The following is a 12,202-nucleotide window of genomic DNA, read 5'->3' on the forward strand; positions in this document are numbered from 1 at the left end:
ATCTAGGCATTCCAGCCTTGAGCAAGGGGAGTTCCCTGATAGTCACTGGTGGGTAGGAAGAGGACTTAAGAAACATCTGAGCGAATCACCAATCCAGTTCTGAACACTTGCTCCCATGTGCCACACTCACCCCACAGTAATGGTCCAGCCTCTCCCTAAATTCCTGAAGGAATGGGAAATTCACATGGTTAAAGGGAGACAGTCCATCCTATCTTTGAGAAGTTTTTTTATTAAACTGTAGCTTCCATTTTAGTTCTGAGCTCAGGAGTTACATAGAAAATTTCTGTTTCTGCCCTGGCCGGTTTGGCTTAGCGGTTAGAGCGTCCGCCTGCGGTCTGGAGAGACCTGGGTTTGGTTCCCGCTAAGGGCATGTACCTCGGTTGCAGTTTGTCCCCAGCCCTGGTTGGTCCTGCGGGTGGCAGCCACTCGATGTGTCCCTTTCACGTCGATGTTTCCCTCTCTCTCTCTCTCTCTTCCTCTCTCTCCCTCCCACTCTATCTGTACAAAAAATGGAAAAATGTCCTCGGGTGAGGATAAAAAAAAAAAAAGAAAATTTCTGTTTCTTCTGCTTCATAACAAGCCATTAGATGTTTAAAGTCAGTTTTTTCATTGCTCTTTGTAAGACACCTTGTTCTGCTCATTCATGACCCATTTGTTTGTTTGTTTGTTTGTTTGTTTGTTTATTTATTTGGTACGTGCCCCTAGCGGGAACCAAACCCAGGACTCTCTGGTCCTCACTCAGGCCGATGCTCCAGCCGCTGAGCCAAACCAGCCAGGGCCCATCCATGACCCTTTTAAAGTCTTGCTGCTCTAGACTCTCAAGAGTCGAGAGCCCAGCTGTTGTCTTACCTTTCACTCTCCTGTTTACTTTAGATGGCCTGGCCAAAAAGTTTGGGCTTACTCCTGAGCAGTTTGGGGAAAATCTTCGGGACAGCTACCAGCGGCATGAGACAGAGCAGTTTCCTGCAGAGCCCTTGGAGCTGGCCAAGGATTATGTTTGCAGGTAGGCTTGCAACACGTGGCTGGCAGGAGGAGGTTCCTGAGGCCAAAGACACCTGTATCCTAAGCTTCTTCATTTTATCCACAGCCAGTTTCCTACACCAGAAGCTGTGCTGGAAGGTGCCCGCTACATGGTAGCTCTGCAGATTGCCCGAGAACCCCTTGTCCGGCAGGTGCTGAGGCAAACTTTCCAGGAGAGAGCCAAGCTAAATATAACCCCCACCAAGAAAGGTAGAAAGGTGAGCTCTGGATAAAGGGCTTTAATCCAACATGTGGCCTAGTCCTCTGAACTGAATTACTTGTAGCTCAGCTGTCTACCTGAGAGCAGAAAGGCAGTCTTTTCTCCCAGGATCAAGCCAACCTATCTGTAGGCTAATGATTCTCTCTTGATATGTACAGGATGTGGATGAGGCCCACTACGCTTACTCGTTTAAGTACCTAAAGAACAAGCCTGTTAAGGAACTGAGAGATGACCAGTTTCTCAAGATGTGCCTGGCTGAAGATGAAGGGCTGCTCACCATTGACATCAGCATAGATATGAAGGGGGTGGAAGGGTAAGCATAGTTCTGGGGTGGGACTCTTGGGGAGGGCTTGGTGATGAGTCTGTTGGAGGAAGGGGGACCCTCAGAAATGTGAATCGCAGCCCTGACCAGATAGCTTCGTTGTTTGGAGAGTCATCTCGATAGGCCAGGGTTGTGGGTTTGATCCCTGGTTAGAACACATACAGGAGTCAGCTGGTGGGCCCTGGCCAGTTTGGCTCAGCGGTTGAGCGTCAGCCTGCGGACCAGAGAGTCCCAGGTTTGGTTCCGACTAGGGGCACGTACCACCAAAAAAAAAAGAATCAACTGATGGCCCAGCTGGTGTGGCTCAGTGGTTGAGCATCGACCCCATGCACCAAGAGGTCACCGGTTCAATTCCTGGTCAGGGCACATACCCAGGTTATGGGCCTGATCTCCAGTGAGGGGCATGTAGGAGACGGCTAATCGATGTTCTCGCTTGTTAATGTTTCTATCTCTTCCTCTCCCTTCCTTTCTCTAAAATCAATAAAGAAAAAAAATTAGGAAAAAAAAAAAGAGAGCCAACTGATGAATGCAGAAATAAGTAGAACAATAAATCAATGTTTCTCTCTCTCTTAATAAATAAATGTTTTTGCCCTGGCTGGTATTGCTCAGTGGTTAGAGCTTTGGCCCACACATCAAGGGTCATGGGTTTGATTCTCAGACAACCTATAACCAGGTACCTGTAACCTGTACCTGGGTTATGGGTTCAATCCCTGGCCCTGGTCCGGGAACATACAAGAGGCAACCAGTTGATGTGTCTCTCTGTCCCTCCTTCCCTTCCATTTGCTCTAAACATCAATGGAAAAAATATCCTTGGATGAGGATTAACAACAACAACAAAAAAACAATTTTGTTAAAATAAAAGAAATGTGAACCATAGTTTCAGAATTAAGCCATTGTCCCTGGCCCTGTCACAGTGTTTGTGAACATTGAACATCACCTTTTCTTCATCCCTAACACCACAGTGTTGTTTCTTCTTAGCTATGGCAATGACCAGACATATTTTGAGGAGATCAAACAGTTCTACTACCGTGATGAGTTCAGCCACCAAGTACAGGAATGGAACAGGCAGCGCACCATGGCCATCGAGCGAGCTTTGCAGCAGTTCCTCTATGTGCAAATGGCCAAAGAACTCAAGAACAAGCTGCTGGTCGAAGCCAAAGAATATGTCATAAAGGTCAGAACGGAAACTCATGATCTTTAGTCCTGTGACTTACCCAAACTAGAGCTGAGAGGTAGCTCTAGTAGTAGCTAATGGAGAAACAGTGAGGGCAGGCAGAGCAATCTGAGAGGTCTCTGGTATCTGCAAGACCTCCCTGCTGGAGGAGCCTCTTTTCTCCCACACCACCCCCACTCCCTAGTCCAAACATTCTTTGTTTATATTGCTGTCCTCTCTGTACTCTGCAGTTTCCAAAATCAAGGTATGTCTTCCAGTTGTAAGCCTGCCAAGGGCTAGGAACGTGCACATACGAATAAAACCTTTGCACATCTGTGCCGCATCTGTTTCCTTAGCACACTTGATGTGTTCCTGATGGCTATAGTGTCTGGTATGTCTCCTCCCCAGGCTTGTAGTCGAAAGCTCTACAACTGGTTGAGGGTGGCACCCTACCGGCCAGATCAACAGGTAGAGGAAGACGATGACTTTATGGATGAGAACCAAGGAAAGGGCATCCGAGTCCTAGGCATTGCTTTCTCCTCTGCCAGGTAACTGCCTTTTTCTGCCCATCTGCCATCACTCTTACCTGTGTTTCTAATCTTGTCTGTCTCTTATTCATATCCTCATATTGCTGATTATCACACTCTTCTTTTTCTGTCCGGCTGGCAGAGATCACCCTGTGTTCTGTGCCATGGTCAATGGTGAAGGAGAAGTGACAGACTTTCTTCGGCTACCCCATTTTACCAAACGGCGAACTGCATGGAGAGAGGAAGAACGGGAAAGAAAGGCAAGTGACGGGTAGTTACCAAGTTTACATCTTGAGTACAAATTATAATTCAGTGAGGATAAGTGTTTATGGTCTAAGCAACATCCCTGATTATCTCTGACCTGCTTGCTTACCCCTCAAGTTCTGGGACAAGTCACACTTTCTTGGCAGTAGATGGCACTCAAGTTCTGGTGCAGAATTTACTTCTGGCTTAAGGCCAGTTCCTAAGCCTTGTGTGCTTGGGAGCTGCCCTTACTTCCTCTGTTCCTACAGCATCTGGGTCAGCCTGTTCCAGGAGCTGAAAGCCACTGAGGCATTAGGCCAACCTTTCCCTTGCTTTAGTCTTTCAGTGCCTGTTTTTCTAAGGAAAAAAAATTTGAATTCGTCTCATGTGTGTGCTGCTGATTTTTTTTTAACCTAATGGTATCTTTCAATTTTATTGACAGTGCCTATTTTTAAAAAACAATTTTTAAAAAGAAAGAAAAATCTTGAAGTGGAGGTCAGAATAGTCCTGACTGCCAAGCGTGGTTTATGTTAAGACAGAGCCAAGTATTTTTAGTAAACCAGAACCCAAGTGTAAGCCAGAGTGTAATAACTTCAGGAAATATTAATAGATGTATAATATTCCAACCAGAGATCCTATAGTCCTCTTGTTTTGTATTCCAATTAGTGTGCGATATATCATTATTCTGTGGTCTTATAAGGTCTTGAGCTTCTTCAGAGCCATTCAACTCCAATTTTCTTTGAATTCAGGCTCAAGACATTGAAACCCTGAAGAAATTTCTTCTGAATAAAAAGCCTCATGTGGTGACAGTTGCAGGAGAGAACAGGTAGGAGGGCACCAGAGGATTGGGCCAGGCCTGGTTTAAAGTCACTCATCTTTTATTGTTGAACCTGGCATGTGTCTATCCCAAGGGGGTGTCCTTTCAAAGCTCTCTTCTCCCCCACACCACCTACCCTTTATCCCAGCCATAAGACTGTACATTCATGAGAAATTGTGCAGCATTCGCCCTGATCAATACCCCTCATCTCTCCAGGGATGCCCAGATGTTGATTGAAGATGTGAAGCGCATTGTGCATGAGCTGGACCAGGGCCAGCAACTTTCCTCTATTGGAGTGGAGCTGGTTGACAACGAGCTGGCCATTCTCTATATGAACAGCAAGAAATCTGAGGTAATGCTGGAGCCCTGCTCTTGGGACTTCACAGACAAGAGCTATCAATCTCAGGGAAATTTAATGGGAAAACAAAGGTTACCCATGGAAAGGCTTTCCATTTTGTCAGTCCTCGTTCAGACTAGGAACCCCAGAGATTAAATCGGGAAAACTGGGAAAAACAGTTCTAGAGGAGAGGAGAACATAAAGCCAGAATGGTTTGGATTTTCTGGAGCTGTGGGGACTTTGTGGCCCTGCTGACCTGTATTTTGACTCTAGGCAGAGTTCCGGGATTACCCTCCAGTGCTGAGACAAGCTGTCTCCCTGGCCCGGCGCATCCAGGACCCTCTGATTGAATTTGCCCAGGTTTGCAGCTCTGATGAAGACATCCTGTGTCTCAAGTTTCACCCTTTGCAGGTGAGTAGGATTTGACAGGCAGGCCTAGGTGGACAGAATTGCACAATAACCTTACCCCTGCCTGCTGTATGTCGACAGGAGCATGTGGTGAAAGAGGAGCTGCTCAACGCCTTGTACTGTGAATTTATCAACCGAGTCAATGAGGTTGGGGTCGATGTCAACCGTGCCATTGCCCACCCTTACAGCCAGGCCTTAATCCAGTATGTGTGTGGCCTGGGACCTCGAAAAGGGACCCATCTTCTGAAGGTAGGAGTGGGTTGAATCAGAAGATACCCTTGAGCCTTTATACTACGCCAGTATAATTTGACAGGAAGATCAAGTTCAGAGGGATAAAGGGACTTGTCCAGAGTCATCCAGCTAGTGAGAGTGAGAGATTTCAGTCCAGGTGGCCACAGCTGTGCTCTTCGCTACTTTATTATAGTGGCTCATAGAAAAGACAGCCATAAGCCGTGGTTGAAAACAGATGGAAGAAGGTGAGAGAGTACTAGACACAAGCCTCAGGATACTGAGGGTTTTCCCAATGGGAAGAAAAAGGATTTCAATCAGAAAGGGGGACATTCAGGGAGATTCACAAGTATTGGTAATATACTTTTTTTAAGGTGAGTGATGGGTACTTGAGTATATGTTTTACCATTAACTTTTAAGCCATATGTTACTTATATATATGTATTGCTTTTGGTAGGTATAACATAATTTATTAAAATAATATTTTAGCGCACTCTCCCAGGAACATGCCCACACCTTTCTTCTCTCTCAGGCATGCATCTCCCAAACTCTAAGGGTCTCCACGTGACTTACAACCAGGGGAACAGTGGGCATCTTGTCTCAGGATAACCCCTGAATCGGTTCCCTTTTCTCTGACATTCCAGTGAACCAAAGCAGCCCTGCCTGGGCTGTCTCCTGTTGTTTTTTTCTATCCTAAGCCTGTTCTTGGTTTACTGTCTCCAGCTTTAATAAACGTTCTTTCAAAATAAAAGAAAATAAATATTTTTTTAGTAGCAGACAGCATGGTAGAGTTCTCATTTAGATAGTGGGGTGTAGGGATAGAGTTCCCATCATGGAGGGTTTCCCAGAAACCTGACAGCAGGCTGGGAGGTGGGGCCTGCCCACTGCTCTGGCTCACTCCAGGCCTCTCCCCTAGATCCTGAAGCAGAACAACACCAGGCTCGAGAGCCGGACCCAGCTGGTTACCATGTGCCACATGGGTCCCAAAGTCTTCATGAATTGTGCTGGCTTCCTCAAGATCGACACAGCCTCGCTGGGGGACAGGTGATGCCCTCTGCCTGGATAAACCAGGAAGAATTCCCTTGGGCTTTGTTTTGGGGCTTCAGGGGATTAGGGCTGCCACAGGGCCACCAAGCTATTTAAATTAGGAAATGTTTTAAAATTAAGGTGAGGAATCTTTATTCAATCAAGAGCCTCTGACCTATGGAAAAGATCGGTTCAATTATGTGAAGCTTTTTTGTGAGAGAAACATAAGAACCAATTTAGTTTATAAATTAAGGATGGAAAATGATTTCATTCCTTAAACACAAATTTGTTGTTACTATGGTGTGTCGTGGCTTATAAGGGTGGGAATAGGAGGGGCAGTGGAAAAGGAGTGTGGGGGTACGAGGAAGTAAGGACGGGGGAAAGAGATTCAGTATGTTTTGAGATGATGTTATTGAGAGAAAGTTCTATTCACTTGGACTTTGGACTTCACTATTGACCTCTTCCTCTCCAGAAGTTATCAACTCAGTCTTTGGAGGATCTTTTCCACGGGCACATAGCTCCTCATTCAGTAATGGAAATCAGTGGGGAAATAGGCTCAAGTTCTAAAACTTCATTTTCCACCCAGCTTTGCTGTAACACTCCACGAATAACATAGGTCCATGTGAGTGCACGGGCAAGACCAGCCTGGGAAGGCTTTATGGGGGAAAATAGCTGTCAGCAAATTCTCAAAGGTCTTTTCCCCCTTGCTTTATCTCATTAAAAGATTTATATATAAGTTCATTATATAAAATTCAACATATAGAAATGTTATGCAGAAAGTGGAAGTCCCCCATAATCCCACCCCCCAGAGATAACTACTATAACAATTTGATGTATACTGCAACTTTTCTAAATTTTATTTTTGCTATGCATTTACTAACTACCCATTTACTATAAAGATGGTATCATATGGTTCATAGTGTTTTGCAGTGCATTTTTCACGTATTGATATATCATGGCCATTTTTCCATGTCAGCACACATAGATCTACCTCATTCTTTTTGATGGCTGTGTGGTATTCCATTGTATGGAGGTACCCTAATTTATTTAACCAGTTCCCCATTGGTGGACATTTGGACTGTTATTAGAAGCTTCCCGTTATATATCCTTCCCCTTTTTTGCCTTTCCTTCAGCACTGACTCATATATTGAAGTCCTTGATGGTTCTCGAGTCCATCCTGAGACCTATGAGTGGGCCAGGAAGATGGCAGTGGATGCTCTGGAATATGATGAATCAGCTGAAGATGCCAATCCTGCAGGAGCCCTTGAAGAGATCTTGGAAAACCCAGAGCGTCTCAAGGATCTGGACCTGGATGCCTTTGCAGAAGAACTGGAGAGGCAGGTGGGTGGCAGTGTAGAAAGCCTGGCATAATAACCATCCCAACTGGCTTAATAGGGAGGGGACTTAGGTAGCAAGTCTCCAGAAAAACCCCCAATTCTATTAGTGTGAGAGACTTGATTTTCTCTTCTCCCTCCCTGTGCTGTACTGGGTTTCTCAAAGAAGTTTTCAGTCTGCTTGTTAAGGAGCCAAGCATTACACTCACTGTTGGGAGTGGGAGGGAGCTTTGCTGAGGCTCAGTAGTAGAATTTCCTCCTAGGTTCTCCTCCTCTTTTCCAACAGTGCAGCTTCACATTTTTCTGTTTTACACATTGGGGTTCTGTGAAATCCTTTTATTATAGACCAGTGTTCCATGGGTAAGAAAATGTTTGAAAACCTTCTTTAGTTAATCTCAGGGTGGGGGGGGGGGGAGAAAAGGGAAGCCCTGACAGGAATACCTGGCCTACTCCTTTTATTGAAAGAAGGGCTCAGGCCTCAGGTTGGGGAGCAGTTGCGAGGCTCTTCTTGATGGGCTTCTTCCCCAGGGATATGGTGATAAACACATCACCCTGTACGACATCCGGGCAGAGCTGAGCTGTCGGTATAAGGACCTCCGGACAGCCTACCGCTCTCCCAACACAGAGGAAATCTTCAATATGTTAACCAAAGAAACACCAGAGACCTTCTACATTGGTAAATTCTGGACCTGTTTTTAGGTGGAGAAGCTATGTAGGGGTGGGGAGGATGTGCTTACTGTATACCTTTAAACCAAGCAATGATTACAACAGAGTAAGGCAGGTTTTTACAGTACCAGGGGAGCTTTTAAAAAGATTATAGAGGCCCTGGCCGGTTTGGCTCAGCAATTGGAGCATTGGCCTGCAGACCAGAGAGTCCCTGGTTCGATTCCCGCTAGGGGCATGTACCAAAAATAAATAAATAAATAAATAAATAAATAGATAGATTAGCCCTGGACTGGAAGGCAAAGCTGAATTCAAGGTCAAATTATGTGTTTTTTTTTGTTGTGGTGGCGATTTTAAATAATTTTTCTTTATTGATTTTAGAGAGAATGGAAGGGAGAGAGAGAGAGAGACATCAATGAGAGAGAACATTGACTGGCTTCCTCCTGCGTGCCCCCCACTGGGGATTGGGCCCACAACCTGGGCATGTGCCCTGACCAGGAATTGAACCGGTGACCTCTTGGTGCATGGGCCAACCCTCAACCACTGAGCCATACCAGCCGGGCTCAAATTATGTTTTTAACCTGCTGTGGAATCTTCATTATTTTGCTTTTATAAGCTTCATTTTCCTGTATCATCAAGGGAAGATCTCCCTTCTTAAAGATGCAAGGGAAATCAGTGCAGATACTATAAGACAGATGTTCTGTCCCTAAGAGGTTAGTGGGAAGTTGCCTCTCCAGTTCTCTCAACCTGTGCTCCCTGTTCTCCTTCTCTTCCATGTTCTTGCCCCTTCCTCCAGGAAAGCTCATCATCTGCAATGTCACTGGCATTGCCCACAGGCGTCCACAGGGTGAGAGCTATGACCAGGCAATCCGAAACGATGAGACAGGGCTATGGCAGTGCCCCTTCTGTCAGCAGGACAATTTCCCTGAACTAAGCGAGGTATGTGCTGCACTATTACCATAGTCACTGAATTTCTTTGAGTGAATAGTCTCAGTGCCCTTGAAAGGAGTAGGAAAGGGGTATTTAGATAATACTTTACCAGATGAATACACAAAGAAGGAAGAGGACTACACATACAGGTCTAACGTGAAGTCCCTCCATATGCTAGTCAGAAAAGATCTGTGTGCTCTGGCTCAGCCCTTAATCCTTGTTTCCCATTCTCTGGGCATCTAGCTCAACCAGATTAGAGATATGGGGATGTGCATTTCTTACCTGCAGGCTAGGCACAGTGTCCCTATGTTTGTTAGAAGGTATCTGTAGGCTCCCTTCAGTTTTTCTCTAAGCATTTTAATTATTTCCACATTCTTCTAGACATTATCTGCCTCATAAAAGCCACCCTGAAAGCTTTTTCTGGGTCTTTCAAATATTAGGCAGATTGTAAAAGACAATTTCCCACTTTCCCCAATAAAAGAAGCTGGTGTGATTTGTCCAGAGTATATAGAAAGCCAAGGGGCAACTGGTTCACTGAAATGAGTTCTGTGGAGTCTGACATTGATGTTTCTTATGCCCACTGGGTCAGAACAAAATGGGAGGGAGGGGCCTTCATTTCAGTTGGAAGAACGTATAGGTTAGATTAACATAAAAGATTGATTTGATAGTCAGTGGTTTCAAACATGAGTTATGAGTTCAAGAGCATTGGGAATGTTCACATTTTATGTTGGTAGGTGGCTAAGTCATTGTTGTCAAACCACAATATCAGGTGTCAGTGGTAAAATAAATTATGACACCCATGGCAACTCTTTTCTCAGTGTGTCATCTCCAGAATCTTAAATGATCAAGCTTCTTTCCTAATGCCCTCTTTAGGTCTGGAACCACTTTGACAGCGGTTCATGTCCAGGCCAGGCCATCGGTGTCAAAACACGGCTAGACAATGGAGTAACCGGTTTCATCCCCACCAAATTCCTCAGTGACAAAGTGGTAAAGCGGCCAGAGGAGCGAGTGAAGGTAGATGAATGACTAGGCTAAGGCATCAGTTTTCAGCTGCCTAAATTGGACTCTCATGAACATTGGGCTGTCCCCACCAGAAGTTAGGCTCTGTTCCCAGTGGCTGCTGGTGGGGAGGGAGGTTCAGGGGGATTTATAACTAGTTGAAAGAAGCCAGGGCAAGAAGCATCTGAATGCTTTTGTTCACTGTACTGTGAAATTTCATCAAATTGGGAGAGGGCTCTCTCTTCTTGTGTGGGAAGCTGTGGTTTAGTCCAGGGGGGCAGGAAGCAGGGCCCTGCAGTAAATGGTGGGAAACACAAAGGCCAAGTTTCTTTTTGTTCTAGTATTTTCCTGCCATTAATTATGTATATACTCACTAGGTACCAGCACTTGACATTTACATATTTTGTCTCTAATCTCACCACCTGATGGGGAAGGAAATAGTACCTTCTCTTCTCAGAGAAATTCAAGTGCCTTTTCCAGGATTTCTCAGTTTATAACATGACTGGCCCCAGCTGTGCCAAATCCTCTGATTCTAAGTGTTGTGAGGCTGAAAACTGTAGACTTAGAAAGGCTGGGCAAAGACTCTTTGTTCCTAATAAATGAACCTAGGGGGATTTTCAAAAGGGAGCTGTGCAAAGTGACCAGCTTTAACCACTGTTTAGACAGATGGGCTCACTCAGGTCAAGGGTAAAGTACAAAAAACAGGTATTATTTTCATTCTCCTTGAAAAAGGGCAGTGAGGCTTTAATTACCTCCTAGGAGCAGTAACTAGGCAACTTTATGGGAGAAGGGAATAGTGCCAGTGACAGGATAAGTCCCAGTAGACTGCAGGTGGTTTTCCTGCCTGGAGTAGGAGGCATCTACAAGGCACAGTCTGTAGTCCGCAGACCAGACTCAACCCTGATCTCATCTGCCATTCATAGGTGGCTGGCTTTGGGCAAGTCCGTTCATCTTTCTGCCTAGACTTTGGTTTACTCAGATATAAAATAGGGCATTGGGCTAGATCATCTTTGTCCCTTCCAGCTCAAATGTTCTGTGGATCTAGGTGGGAATGACTGTTCACTGCCGCATTATGAAGATTGACATTGAGAAGTTTAGCGCTGACCTGACCTGCCGAACCTCAGACCTCATGGACAGGAACAACGAGTGGAAACTGCCCAAAGACACCTACTATGACTTCGATGCTGAAGCAGCAGACCACAAGCAGGAGGAGGACATGAAGCGGAAACAGCAGAGGACCAGTGAGTGTGCCTTACCACACCATGCCTTTGCACCCACGTCTTGGCAGCTCTCCTTGTGCAGGATGCACGTGCTAATGGTGGTTTCCCTTGCTCAGCCTCCCAGGGGGTGTGAGTGCTCAGCTTTAAGGTGCTGAGGTCCAGAGGCATCAAAAGGAAGTCATTGGCAGGGCCAGAAACCAGGGTCTTCTTGGGTCACATTTTCTTTGCTAATGCATTGTGATTCTTAAAGCTTTATTCTGTCAGCACCCTAGGAACCAGTGAACACATCTTTCACATCAGAGAATCCAGGCCTAGAGAAAGTGAAAGAGTCTCAGAATTCAGTAGTGGGTCAGAAATTAAGCCATTGTTTTGTCACACTGCTGTTGGTCCCCAGTTCTGTCACCTGATCTGTACTTCTTTCCTGCTCTCTTCAGCATACATCAAGCGAGTGATTGCACACCCATCCTTCCATAATATAAATTTCAAGCAAGCAGAAAAGATGATGGAGACCATGGACCAGGGTGATGTGATCATCCGACCAAGCAGCAAGGGTGAAAATCACCTGACGGTGACCTGGAAGGTCAGTGATGGCATCTACCAGCATGTGGACGTGCGGGAAGAGGGCAAGGAAAATGCCTTCAGCCTGGGAGCCACCCTGTGGATCAACAGTGAGGTAAGAGCTAGCCCCTGCTCACTTTCTATCCCCACGTTTGTTTCAGAAACAAGCCATTTCTGGCCACTTCACCTGACATTGG

The 12,202-nt window shown here is 45.6% G+C and overlaps 1 protein-coding gene across 1 annotated transcript in view; it reads left to right on the top strand.

Annotated features, from left to right (window-relative positions):
- Positions 1–12,202, top strand: part of SUPT6H (SPT6 homolog, histone chaperone and transcription elongation factor) — a 35,328-nt gene that overhangs the window by 17,909 nt on the left and 5,217 nt on the right. The window contains exons 14-30 of the mRNA XM_036269618.1: positions 874–1,003; positions 1,088–1,238; positions 1,399–1,553; positions 2,541–2,736; positions 3,124–3,263; positions 3,385–3,502; positions 4,235–4,311; positions 4,519–4,654; positions 4,913–5,050; positions 5,129–5,296; positions 6,192–6,319; positions 7,435–7,642; positions 8,164–8,311; positions 9,095–9,237; positions 10,102–10,242; positions 11,273–11,468; positions 11,882–12,120. Of these exons, the coding sequence (XP_036125511.1) occupies positions 874–1,003; positions 1,088–1,238; positions 1,399–1,553; positions 2,541–2,736; positions 3,124–3,263; positions 3,385–3,502; positions 4,235–4,311; positions 4,519–4,654; positions 4,913–5,050; positions 5,129–5,296; positions 6,192–6,319; positions 7,435–7,642; positions 8,164–8,311; positions 9,095–9,237; positions 10,102–10,242; positions 11,273–11,468; positions 11,882–12,120 (2,612 nt within the window). The remainder of the gene's footprint in view (positions 1–873; positions 1,004–1,087; positions 1,239–1,398; positions 1,554–2,540; positions 2,737–3,123; positions 3,264–3,384; positions 3,503–4,234; positions 4,312–4,518; positions 4,655–4,912; positions 5,051–5,128; positions 5,297–6,191; positions 6,320–7,434; positions 7,643–8,163; positions 8,312–9,094; positions 9,238–10,101; positions 10,243–11,272; positions 11,469–11,881; positions 12,121–12,202) is intronic.

This window comes from Molossus molossus, unplaced genomic scaffold, assembly GCF_014108415.1.
Source record: "Molossus molossus isolate mMolMol1 unplaced genomic scaffold, mMolMol1.p scaffold_m16_p_19, whole genome shotgun sequence".
Lineage (NCBI taxonomy): Eukaryota > Metazoa > Chordata > Mammalia > Chiroptera > Molossidae > Molossus > Molossus molossus.